Source organism: Herpailurus yagouaroundi, unplaced genomic scaffold (assembly GCF_014898765.1).
Source record: "Herpailurus yagouaroundi ecotype Mexico unplaced genomic scaffold, PumYag 189, whole genome shotgun sequence".
NCBI lineage: Eukaryota > Metazoa > Chordata > Mammalia > Carnivora > Felidae > Herpailurus > Herpailurus yagouaroundi.
The window spans coordinates 12,046,563-12,059,671 of NW_024412420.1; the positions used below are offsets into that span (position 1 = coordinate 12,046,563).

Sequence of the window (13,109 nt, forward strand, 5' to 3'; positions counted from 1 at the left end):
GGGAGGGAGACGCTGTGTTAGCTGGAAGAAAGGGCTCTCTCCCTCCTCCCTTTCGGGGCAATAAAACTTTCTCTTTCTCCCTCTCTCTGTGTGTGTCCAGTAAACCCCAATTACGCCGGCGGGGAGCCCAAGCGCTCTCGGACAGCCTACACTCGCCAGCAGGTCTTGGAACTGGAGAAGGAATTTCACTACAACCGCTACCTGACGCGGCGCCGGAGGGTGGAGATCGCCCACGCGCTCTGTCTCTCCGAGCGCCAGATCAAGATCTGGTTCCAGAACCGGCGCATGAAGTGGAAAAAAGACCACAAGTTGCCCAACACCAAGATCCGCTCGGGTGGCACCGCAGGAGCTGCCGGAGGGCCCCCTGGCCGGCCCAACGGAGGCCCCCCCGCGCTCTAGTGCCCCCCCCCCGCGCGGGAGCCGCGAACCTCGGGGCGGGGGTGGGTTGTGAGCGCTGGGCGGGGGGGGGGGGGGGGGGAGCGGCAGGGGGAGATGCGGGAGGGGACCCTGGGGCCTGGGTCCGCAAAAGCTACCTGCCCTCCCCCTACTTTATCTATTACACGAATAAACGCAGAGGAGGGGGAGGGGAAGCTTTATTTATAGAAATGAAAATAGGGAGCCAGGCGAGGCCCCCCAGAAGCAAGGTTCAAGTCTCTTGCTTTCTTCCTTAAAAAGAAGAAGAAGAAGAAGAAGAAAAAGAAGAAGAAGGAAGAAAGAAAAAGACAGAAAGAGAAATAGGAGGCTGCACTCCTCGTTTTCAGCTTTGGCGAAGATGGATCCACGTTTCATCTTTAATCACGCCAGGCCCAGGCCCATCTGTCTTGTTTACTCTGCCGCGGAGAGGACGGGCCTCGGTGGCGACCATTACCTCGACACCCGGCTAACAAATGAGGCCCGGCTCCGACGCCGCCGCCTCTGCTGCTGCCGCTGCTGGAAGACAGCCTGGATTTTCTTTCTTTGTCCCCCATTCCTGACACCCAGCGAAAGCACCCTGTGACTGCCAGATAGCGCAGTGTTTTGGCCACGGTAACACGCGCGCACACACACACACACACATACACACACACACACACACACACACACACCCTCCTCCCCCTCGGTGCCCCTCCATGGGCACACTGACTGCTCACCCCCTTCCACCAAGGGGTGGGGTGGGGGGCAGCAGCAGGAAGGGGACACGTGGAGGTGGGGGGTGGCCTTGGCACCGCAGGACCAGGCAGGGAAATTGAGTCCAACAGAAAAGAGACCCGGAGACCCGAGAGGGCCTTCTTCTGGAAGGTCAAGCCATTCCTGGCAGAGTGAGGGGCCAGCTGAGTTCTGGAAGCTGGGCACAACCCTCTGGCCAATTGAGTTGTGCAGCCAGGCCTTCTCTCCTCCGCTGCAAATGAATGTGAGACTAGCACAGAAAATGTGGTGGGGCCTCCCGGTCTGGGAGACATATTGCAGAGACCTCTCCCATAGTTTATCATTGTTTTGCATTGATTATTATTATTATTAATTATTATTATTATTATTATTATTATTTTATGTCATGCGCGTCCTGTCTCCTGTTCTCTCTCTGACATTCCAAACCAGGTCCCTTCCTAGTTCTGGGGCTGCCTGAGTCTAGAACCCTTCGTTGGCGTGAAAATTTTGTGTCCTGTACAGAGTGACAATAGAAATAAATGTTTGGTTTCTTGTGACCAGCACGGCGTGTTTTTGTTGAAACCTTGAAGTAAAGATACAGACGAATGCCACCCAGCGTATATTTTAAGCATCTCAGTCCATTCGGCCTCACATTGTATGTGGTTGAGGATTTTTTTTTCGAAGGGTCCAAGGAGAATTTCTATCTCAGAGGACTCCAAATTGTGGTAGCTGGTTTGTTTTCCTTTCGGGGTGGGTGTGTTTTGTTTGGGGCTTTTAATTTTTTCCCTCCAGTCCAAAAATGGATTGAAAGTACTGGGAGGGCCGACTCCAATCCCTAATGGGGGGAAAATGTTTCATTGTAGGACACGAGAGGCTTAAGTATGGCAAAGCCTTTCATATCGTGATTTATTTGTCATAAGCAAATAAAATGCGGTTAAGCTGTCTCTTTCTAGACAGACGGCTCTTTGCTTATTAAGGTTCGGAGGGAGGATTTCTGCGAGGCCGGCCTCTTGCCTCCCGCCTAAGAAGGTATCGTTTTCCTCTGAGGTGTTTAAAGCTTTAATGAGTCTAATTTTTTGCACAGATGTTTCTGGGTGTTTGCAGGTTTTCAGAGTATTTTTATATTACAAAGGAGCTAGCCGGTGCCATAGCTCAAACTCTGACAAGCAAATAGATAATCAAGAAGACAAATGGCCTCTTTTGTGAAGCCCTGCTCCTGTATTAATTTTCATTTTCTTTCTCATAGAAAGTATCGAAAGTACGACCGGGGACCAAATAGCTTTCTGTCTCCGAGGTCCCAGTCACCCCTAGAATGGAGTGGGGGAAGGGGGTGGGGGGGTGCCGATGACCCTCACAAGCTCTGTCGGGCTTGGGCCGTTTTGGGGCAGCACCCAAGAGATGTGCTTAAGGTCCGAGGGCTCCAGCCTCGGGGTCTCTGGTCTTGTGGTGGCCCAGGATACAGCCACCCGCCTCCAAAAAACTTGGGGCTCGAGAGAGAGCATATGCAATTAAAAGTTGTTTTTCAGTCCCACCTCCCTCCAGAAAATAAACACAGCTGATTCCACCAGCACGTTTTTTACTGTTACTTCTTTTGTATTCCTCCGGTTTGCAGCGCCCGGGAGTTTGAGGCTGGGTAGGGCCTGGGACACACAGGGCCGGTGTCCACAGCACGGGAAAGGGCACTGGAACTGCCCGTTGAAATGCTCCTGGAGGTCTCATTAAAAAAAAAAAAAAAAAAAAAAATTGACAGGACCTGGAGGCGAGCTTTGTTTTGGTCGAATCGCGGTGTGATGTTTAACTGCCAAACGGATACCGCCCTTAGCGGAGGGGGAAAATAGTCCTTAAAAAGCATATGCCCCCCCCAGGAATGTCTCTATAGAACCAAATCAAAGCTGCTCCTTGGAAGGTATGAATAGAATAAAAAAAAGATTTCTATGGAGCTTAAAGTTCACAGCCATTCTGTGTAGACAAGAGCTAAGAAAAATGTGAGAATTATACAGAAAACCATTAATCACTTCTTTTCTTTAAATACGTATCCTCTCTCCTTTGTTATTATTCAACAGCAAATCTCCGCAGACCGGCTGTTGGGGGAAAAAAGTGTTAGCTGGCTCTCCCGGATCTGCGAGGGGGAAAAAATTTGGAACCATAAAGTTGAAAACTTTTTTCTCTCAGTTTGGAAGAAGCCCTTCGTCATGAATGGGATCCGCAGAATTCAGGCCAGAGGAGGCGAGAGGCGCAAAGGTAACAAAGCCCCTGCCTGGGCTGCCTTTTTTTTTTTTTTTTTTTTTTTGATCATTTTATGAGCTCTTTTTACAAAGGAAAGAAGAAAGTCTCTCGCCTCCTTCTTTTCCTTTTTCAACTTTCTTCGTGTTTTTTTTTTTTTTTTATGGTGGATGCTTGGTCAGATTTGCTGCCTTTTATGATGACTGATGCTCGGGTCAGAGGGAGAGAGAGGGGCCTCACACCTGGAGAGTGTTTGAACTGCTTGGGACTGAGGTGTCAGGACCCCTGAAAAACCCCAGAGAGGGTGGTTTGTGAGGCAGCTCTCAGAAGTGCTTTTTCGGGTTTCGGAAAATGCAGGTGGGCCTGGGGGGGGGGCAGCGTGTGTGCATGTGTGCGTGTGTGGTGATGTGCACATGTGGCCCGTGTGTTCTGTGACTTCGCTTGTCTACACTGGTGGCTCGCGTCCCATATGTCTGTTTACCGGTGAGATGTTGTCACTGCCGCCTCCTGGAAAAAATGGAATGCGGTTCTTGGATGGAATGCCCCAGGCTTGGAGCAGGGTATAGGTAGATGTCGGTTTGTTGTCGCTGTTTTTCCTTTCCTTCTTTTTGTGTCTAGCTTGGGATTCTAGACAAATATTTGCAACTCTGGAGCAGGAAACTGTTCCGTTTACAGGCGACGTTCGTTGATGCCGGAATCTTCCTTTTCAACTCTGCCCCCCTCTTCTTCCTGGAGGCTCAGTGTTCAATTTGGTTTCCTTTTGCTCTCTTGTTTTGGGGTCTCTGTTCCTCCTTCTGGGGCCCTGCTTCTGAGGGTGAGGTAGCCAGTGGGCTGTGCCCGAATGTGCTGGCTCTTTTACCCTGGGGCTCACTAAGGGTTTGGAGGCAGGAGGCTGGCAGGAGAGAGAGTTCATGGAGAGGCCACGTTTTCTAGGCGATTAGCTCAGTATTAGAACCACAAAATGACCTCGGAAGCCCCTTGACCTCTCTGAGACTGGACAGTGGGCTGGCTCCTGCCTCCTGCCCAGGAGGGAAAGTCCTACCTCTGCAGGGAGGGGTACTTTGAGCTGAGGGGTACTTTGAGTTGTCGTGGCCCCACCTTCGTCATCTCCCTCTAGCCCCCAACCCCTTCTTTGCTAACTGGGAATTTCTGGATTGTTTTTCTATTACTGTCCCCTGGGGAGAAAAGGAGTGAAAATTTTAGCCCTGGGGTGCAGTTGGGGGAAGGGAGTAGGGTGCTGATCTGGATCTCTGTGTAGGACTCCTTCCCTAGGCCAGGTTCTAACCACCGCTCCCCCCCCCCCATGTCCAGTTCATCTCTTGTTTCCTGTTTCGCTTGGAGGGAACGGAGGGAAGAGAGACAAAGGGAGACGATATGACAGGTCCACAGGGCTTCAGGGGGCTTAAGGGACAAGCCCCGGGGTTCTCAAGAGAGGGAAGGCTCCCCACTAACAGTCCCTTGGAGGTTACTGTCTCTCAAGGTCTGATATCCAAATTCACAGCTTCTTAACCCATTTTTCTGAAGTTCCTTTGTTTAGGAGACTATTCCTGCAATCACTTGTGCCCCCTTCCCCTAATCCCCAGTCTCACCCCAGCTTCTCACACAGTCCATGGATACCTTCTCACCAGGGGAGCAGGAGAGATGGGAGAAGGGTCAGTACAGGCTGTTCTGACCATTTCCAAGGACAGTTCTGCCACATCAACCAGAGTTTTAGCAACTTTGAATTTTAAGAGATGCGTGGAGAATTTGCTAACATGGAGCCTTTCCAATTCTGTTTTCTACTTGATGTGTCTGAAAATCCATACCAGCAACCAATTTTTTTTTTTTTTTAAAGAGGAGATAGAGACAAAGAGACACAGAGAGAGAGGGTGAGAGAGAGACACGGACAGACTGAGACTCCAGCTGGGAAGAGAGGAAATGTTCCTTCACTTAAAACCAGGAGACACAGAACCTTGCTGGGATGTGTGTGGGATGTTGGTTTGTATTTTGTAAATCGTCTCAATCGTCTCCTGTCACTTGGGGACTCAGTCTCAGGCAAGAACTAACTGGCGTTGGTTGGTATCATCTCCTTTGTCCCTGAGTGGCATGATAAATGCAGGGGCTGGAGGCCTGGGGCAGGAGAGGAAGTGGGTAGAAAGGTGAGCTGGGCTACTCCTGGATTGGAAATGTTTGAGGTTCATGGGAGACGTGCACCCATTACTCATAAGGGCAGATAACCAACTGTGGGCCTTCTTATAGTCCCAGGTGGCAAAGATCTAGTCACCTGGGACTTTACAAAGCTGCTCTCTGCAGAGTGAGGGGTCCATCAAAGGGAAGGAGGGGGGAAACCATGGAAGGGAAAGTTGGGGTTCATTCAAGGGTTTCAGCCCCATAGGCCAGAGCTTCCAGATTTCCCTTTTCCCTCACTTCCAGACCCCAGTCTTTTCAGGGGCTGGGCAGTCTCCCCAGCTAGACAGACTCACCTTCACCTTCTACAATTCTGGTGGCCACCCCATCCTCATCTTTGGCCTCTCTTCCCTCCAGGCCCCTGGGCCCTCCGGATTCACCCTCCTCCTTGCACTTACCGGGGCAGAGGGGCTCCTCAGTTCTGCCAGAGCCCGGGGAGGCCACCCCAGCGCCCGTGGTGGGTCTCCCTGGGAAGAGTGGCCGGCTGGGGAGGGGAGTCTGCTTGGAAAACGGAGTTGGGAAGTTTCCCAGCGTGAGCTGAGCGCTGACGGATTTGTGATCAGCCATAAAACCGGCGCGTTCAGATTCGTAAATCAATCTTGCCTCTCTCGCAGAATGAACGTTCGCTTTATCGGCAGCAAGAAAGCGCTCAGCGCGCGCTCAGGCGCTTGTTTATTTGAACACGGACATTCCCAGGATCCGAAAAGAGTGTGGGCATTTTAACAGAACCTGCCCAGCGTGTCTTCGTGTCATTTTGCGGTTTCTTTTCCTTGCCCTTAAAGACAATTTCTCAGGTTTCAGAGATTGCTGTCTTCCCCTGCTCCTGCATATTGCTTCCAATTTCTCTCTCGCTCGCTCGCTCTTTCTCTCTCTCTCCTTTTTTTCTTTCAGACTTTAGTGGACTGTTTTCCTATAGGGGACCGTTTTTAATGCATTTGTGGCCAGGACCTTGCAAGGAGTTGCCCTGGCTGGAACCAGGCGCAGGGCCCACATCGGGAGCCCGCTGAATTCAATCCCAGTCTGTGTTTTGTATCGGGACAATCAAAGCCGACCACCCCCCTACAGAGTCTGGGCCCCGCCGGCGCCCCACCCGTGCGTCGTCGGGAGCGGGATTCCGAGGAGGCGGCCGGGGCCAAGCTGCCGCCACAGCTGGAATTTACGGGGGCCGCCGAGTGCGTGCGAGTGCAGGGTGGCTGTTTCTTTGCGGGTGGTTAGGGCATCTGGGTCCTCAGCCTCTTCCCCCTTGAGTTGTTTTTGGGTCAGACCTCTCCAAACAAACCAGTGGCGGCCCCGCGGCCCCTGCTCCCCTACCCTAAGCCGCATTGATTCTCTCTCGTGTCTGCTCCAGCCGGCGCGGCGGAGGCCAGGCTGCCCCAGTTGCTGCCGAAGATAAGACTGGGAATGTGAGGACAGGGGCTCCTGCAGGAATGTCTTTTCTGCTCCCCTTTGCGCCCCCACCCCACGCGATGGCCCAGGACTCCGATTCTGGTTGCTACTGGTCTGCTCATTCTGGGGCCAAGCTGTAAGTGAAGGTTTGGGGGATCTGGGTTTTTGTTTTTGTTTTTGTTTTGTTTACACCCGAGGTGAAGGACTGTGTGTCCGCTTCCCTCTCCAGGCCTAGGGAATGGATTTCCCCTATCATCCCTGTGTTTAACCCTTTAATATGCGACCCCCCTCCTCTTTGCCCATTGATCGGTCTCCATTGTCTGCTGATTGGGAGCTCAGGGTACTGACACCTGGGGAATAGGGACCCTGGGGCTGCCAGACTGACTTCAAAGCCTCGTCTTTCTTCCCTTTCCTTCCCCTCTAGTTCAAATCTTAAGCCGTCTTCCCTGGTGTGTCAGGGGTGGAGGGGGTCACCGAGATGGTGTGTGACATAGGTAGACAGAGCCTGAGTTCCCACTTCTTTTGTGTAGAAACCCTAGTCTGAGTCTTTGTGTCTAGAACATATTCTCAGTTGGTCAGTAGAATTTGATTCCTCGTGGTGGTAGTAACACAAGGGGGGGGGGCGGGGAGTCCCCCTTGTGGGTATCCTCAGCTCTGGGAGCTCCAGAGTCGTCTCTTCATCCTGTCCCCTCTCTGCCCCTTCAAAATGTACCACAAAAGATCAGAAAGAGCATTAAAGCCAGAAGCCCCATTCTTCATGCCTATGTACCGCGGACTTGTGGGGAGTGCTTCTTTTGAAGCTGGTCCCTTTAGAAATGTTGTTGCTTTTTTAGGAGAGGGGGAGTGGGTCCCACTAAAATAAATATCCTAGGAGTGAGGGAGAGAATGGAGTTGGGGGGGAATCCTAATCTTAAAGGACGCAGAGAGACGAGCTGGAAGCTGAGAAATCCAGAGGCTTGGAGCAGGGCTCTGCGCCCACCCCACCCCCACCCCCCAGACGCCCCTGCAGACTATTTCTGCACCTCCACGAACTAAGCAGAAGCAGGAGGAGAAGGGAGAGAGGAGAGGTGGGCTGTAGGTAAGTGTGTGTCTGGGCGGGGGTTGGGGGGAGGTTAGGGAGCCGTAGGTAGAGTAGGTATAGATGTGAATGTGGGAGACAAGAACTTGCTACTCTTCCATTGGTGGGTTGGGGGGAACCTATTTTGCAGGAAAATTTCTCCTCCTGAAGGGGAAGGTCATAGTGGTCCTTTGAGTCTGAAATCGAAAGACCCCCTTCCCCCTCCTGGTCACGTGATTCATTAAATAATTAATGCCGAGGTTGCAGAATAGATATGTATTCGTCAGGAAAATCGCAGGCTCGGTCTCCCTGTTTCTGACGTGCAATTCAACTGTCCTTTGAAAAACAAGCCTGTACCCCGAGAAAAAAAAAAGAGAGAGGGGGAGAGAGAGGGAGAGAGAGAGAAAAAGAGAGGGAGGCAGCAATAAAACAGCCCCGCAGCCGGAGCCACACCGCGGGCTGGGGTATTGTAAGTAGAAGGGATTTCTCACTACCTACCGCGTCTTATGTGTCCATGTAAATTTATTGTTTGTTATTAATGTTATTGTCGTAAAATGTGACAAATAGCCATCTTCATTTCCTGCCATTTCTCTTCACACGGTGCTCTGTGTGTTTACACCCATTGAGGCATTGCATAGAGAATTTAGGAATATTCCTCTTCTCTCTCTCTGTCTCTCTCTCTCTCTGTCTCTCTCTCCCTCTCTCTCTCCTCCAACCTTTTTCTTGATTTATAGCAATATGGATGTCAGCTTCTCGGCCGGCATGCCAGCCATTGTGTGTGTGTGTGTGTGTGTGTGTGTGTGTGAGAGAGAGAGAGAGAGCGCGTGTGCGCGCGCGCGTCTGTGTGTGTTTGTGAGCGAGTTGTGTTGTTTATGGCCATGTCTTCGATAAATCATTTCTCACGGAAAATGATGTGGAAGCTGGGCCATTTCTGCGGCCGGGAGAGACTGGCTCTCGGAGCTACTCCTCCCTCTCTGCTCTGCTCCCAGGAGTTGGTTATTTCAGACGATTTACAGTAATATATCAGCAGTTAATATGAAAGCTCTATAGCTGGAGGTCTTAAATTACAGCATCTGTGATTATCAATTAAGGCAAGATTTGTATAAATTTGGTAAACCAGAAATGCCTCATTGGCATATAAACCCAGTCAAAGACCACGACCTAATATAAAAATTATATTTGCAAGCCTGATAGAGCCAGCATTCCTGAAGCAGCAGACAGAGCCTCATTTTTCAGTGGTTCCCCTCCGGGAACCTGCTCCGTCTGCAGCCCAGGGTAAAGGACCCAACTCAGAAGGAGCCTGGGGGCAAGAGAAGTGCAGGTGGAGGAAGAAATTACTGGAGTTGAAAGCAAAGGTTTTTGTAATCGATGGGGAGCAAATTGAAGCCCTCTGCAATTGGAAGGGGCTAGAAGGATTCAGTTATGGTACTGAAGCGTCATCTATAGGGTTGATGTGTGTGGCGCGGTGTCGAGGGTGAAGAAGGAGCTACCCACGTTGGGGGAGATGCGGTGGGGGTCGGAGGGTGAAGGGCAGGGAGAGAAGCTGAAAGCCTTGGCTGCTTACCCTCCTGGCTAACAAAACAAGGAAATGAATTCACACCCCAGTAGCCTTCCTTCGACCTCCTGAAACAAAGAAAGTTTCCTCAGCAGTGAGGGACTATGTGTGTTTGGGGCTAACGCAAAGAGAAGTTCTCCAAGTTTTTCTAGAAAAGAAATGTTCCGGGAATCAGGTGGTCCCAGAAAGTTGGTGAGTGTTCCAGAACACGGGTTGTGTTCCCCTCCCTAAGCCCCCATCCAAAGAGGGAGCAAATGGGGTGCATATTGGGAGGAGGAGAGCTGGTAACTTTCCCCTGGGGTTTTATGTGGGGGGGGGGTGGTCAGTCCCTTCCCGTTAGGGAAGAGCCTGATGGGTCCAGAGCAAAGCCAGAAATAGCTTCTGGGGATGTTCTACACTGCGCCCCAAAGTTGTGATGGGTGAGGAGCAGAGGGCCAGAACTTTTGCCAAGTCCGATCGGGGCTGCTGGCTTTTCCTTTTCTGGCTGGAGCCTGGCCAAGTGACTTTATAGCCACGATTATCTGTGATATTTAACTCTGCCTGCTAGTGTAAACCTTCGAGCAAAAAAATTAGAGTGACGCCGCGCCCAGGTGTTAATTATTCATGGCATCAGCCTCGTGGAGTGTCGGCTTAGGCCCCAGTCTTGGGGCATCCAGGAACTCGCTCCCATGCTCTGCTCCAAGTGGCACGGAGGAGCCCCATCCCTGTTAATAGACAGATTTGTGGGTGCGTGGTGAGAGTCTGGGTTGAAAAGGGTTTAGGGTAAAAGAGATCAAGACCCTAGGCTGGGATGGGTGGGGGTGTTATCTGGTCTGGATAAAAGGAACTGGGGAGAATCTGGATTCAGGGGTAGCTGTTGACAGGACTGAAGATTGTGGGGGAGGAGGGAAGGGCTGGGGGGAGGCAGACTTGAGGGACAGAGGCTCTGACCCTTCAGGCCCTCTCTCTTTCAGTGTTGGAGAATCCCACACATACATGCTCGCTCTGGGTGTGAGAGGGGAGTATGTCTTTCTCCTTCACCTGGGAAGTTGCAAGGCGGGTGTAAATGTGGAGAGGGTGAGTTCGCCCCCAGATCAGTGTTCCAGAATTTAGGCCAAAGTCTTGGAATCCCTGAGAAGGGAGAAGGATTACCTCTTCCTTGGAGAGGAGGAGGGACATGAGGAAGAAGGAAGAGGGTAGAATTGTGTTTTATTAGCTTCTGAATTCAGCCTGTTTTGGAGGATGGGGAAAAAAAGGGGAAGGCTGAAGGATTTGCTCCTTGGGACAGGTCACAGCTTGGGTGGTGGGGGGTGGTAGGTGAGCTGGGAGCCAGTCCTACAGGCTTCTACCCCGGGTTACCAACCATCCTTCCTTCTCTGTCCCTCTTCCCCCTGCTGCTTTTGCCTTTGACGTGGATGTCTGATCCCCCTCTTATCCTCTCCATTCTCTCAGCGCCCCCCTTCAGGTCTTTGTCTCTTCTGGCCCTGGGGATCCCCCCCCCGCCCCTTCCCATTCCCCAACTCACACTCAAGTCTTCCCCCAGGAGACAAAAGCGGGGAGATCATCCCTCTCCACCATTATGTTATCTTTTAGTTGCTGGCTCCTTGTTGAATCTCTCCATGTGAGGCCTGATGCCCAGGCATATAGGCCTACCCCCCAAATCCGTAAGTTTGCAATGACTTTGTTGTTGTTGTTTAAATACACACACACACACACACACACACACACCCTTGGTTTATTTAGCCACAAAGCATCCTGCCTCTTATCAGTTCTGTGTGTGCGCGCGCGCGCGCGCGCGCGCGTGTGCACACACACACACACACACACACACACACACACCATCCCATTTGCTTTTGTGCTGTTCAGGGGATGGAGTAGAACGTATTTAGTGGCAGGGGCTTTCGGAAAGCTGCTGGCTGTTTCCATCTTCTTTCCCAACTCTGCTGGTGTCCACTTTCTCTAGTAATTATAGTGTGTATCCCCCTGCCTGTAAGAAGCTGGGCTTGCCAATGTTTTAGCCATCAGAGGAACTGAATAAAAAGATGAGAAGAGAGAGGATGAAAGGAAAAGAGAGGGCCTCAGAGAGAGAAGCAGCAGTAAGATCCCTTTCTGAGGGGGGGGGAAGTTGAGGCAGAGCCCAAGGAGGGGGTGACAGGGAGAGACAAAGGCCAGTCAGAGGGGCAGAGAGGCTGCCCTGGGATAAGGAGCTCCACAACTTGCATGGGTACACACACACACACACACACACACACACACACACACAGAGTTAAGTGACAAGGAGGGAACTGGGAAGGGAACCACTCACTTTGCCCCCTTCTCTGTCAAAGAGAATGTCTCTGTGATGGAAGGATGTGTTACCCCTACAGATGAAAGGGCCCTCAGGCCAAGGGCCACGTTGCCCCCAAGGAGAGGGGCAGCCTAGTAAGCGAGCCCAGAAGTGAATTTCTGGAGCTACTAAGTCTTTCCCGGGACTCAGTTCAAACTCCCTGAAGATAGAGAAGCAGAGTATGAGAAGACAAAGAGGCCGTGAGAAAGGGACAGAGACCGCAGAGATGGTTATTAGAAAGGGTGCGGAGAGAGAGGGAGAGAGAGACATGGAGAAAGAGCCCAACCGTTTGGGGAGGGCAGCCACAGGGAGAGGGGAGGGCTGCAGGGGTCTGGAAGCTCCTCCAGACTCGGTGCTTTCTTTACAGGCAGCTGCCCAAAGCTGGGGCCGTCCCAGAAGCAACTGCCTCTCGAGTAGGCCCTTGGGGGTGCTAAATCAGGTCTGAGGCAGCTGGGGCAGGAACTGAAGTGTCAGGGAATGGCCAAGACTACCTTAGCACTTTTCCACGGCTCCCGCCAGTAACTTAATGGCTGGAATCTCCCAAAACAGAATTCCACGGCGGCCGGGGGGGGGGGGGGGCGGTGGATTTGGGTCAGGCTCTCACACCTGGGCCCTGGAACCCTTCCTCGGCCTCTCTTCCCCCTGGCGGGTTTGGTCCCTCCTTTCCCCCTGTAGGGACGCGGAGAAGAAGTTCATCTGCCAGCCGCCCAAGAACTCTCCCTTTCACCTCCAATCCACATCTCCTCCCCGGAACCCCCAGCCTGAACCGACGGACGCTGCCCTCACTGATCTCCTCCCTCCCCCATCTTTCAGGAAAGAAAAGGAAAAAGGGGAAGCAAGCTCCTACCAGCCTAAGCAGCTTTAGAAAACTCCAGGGAACCTGGAAAATGCAAAGCCTCTCGCGCCTCTCTCTCGCACCAGTCCCTTTACCCCTGCCACCGCTCTCTCTCTCCACTGCGCACCCCCACCCCCATCCTCCCGTCCCGTCCTGCCCAGAACTCTCTGCCTTCCCCTCCCTTCTCCGCTGGGCCGGACATATGGAACCCATTTCGCTGGTGACATTGAAGAGCCGCCCGTGCGCCCGCCTTCCGCCATGGCGCCCCCGGCGCTCCCCGCGCCTCGCCGTGCCCCCTGTCACTCGCGGCTACTCTCCCCTGGCAGCTCGGCCGGCTCTCGCGGCCCCGACCGGGCTCGGTGCCAGGCGCGCGCGGCCGCCCGCGCCCCCCACGCGGGCCCTCGCCGAGGGGGCGCTCCGGGCTCCTCCGGCCCCGGGGGGCCCCCCTCCCCGGCCG

General features: G+C 52.7%; 2 protein-coding genes across 6 annotated transcripts in view; both read left to right on the plus strand.

The window, feature by feature from the left end:
- Positions 1–459, plus strand: part of HOXB4 (homeobox B4) — a 5,166-nt gene extending 4,707 nt beyond the window's left edge. The window contains exon 2 of the mRNA XM_040497890.1: positions 22–459. Coding sequence (XP_040353824.1) covers positions 22–399 — 378 coding nt within the window. The 3' untranslated portion in view covers positions 400–459. The remainder of the gene's footprint in view (positions 1–21) is intronic.
- The window catches only part of HOXB3 (homeobox B3), a 54,227-nt gene that overhangs the window by 27,194 nt on the left and 13,924 nt on the right, over positions 1–13,109 (plus strand). For 3 of the 5 annotated variants that reach the window (XM_040497275.1, XM_040497276.1, XM_040497277.1), the window contains exon 2: positions 3,189–3,366. The gene's annotated coding sequence lies outside the window, so the exon portion shown is untranslated. Of the gene's footprint in view, positions 1–487; positions 2,155–3,188; positions 3,367–8,077; positions 8,427–13,109 lie in introns of those variants that run through there. The other 2 variants (XM_040497278.1, XM_040497279.1) reach the window with 2 other exon arrangements.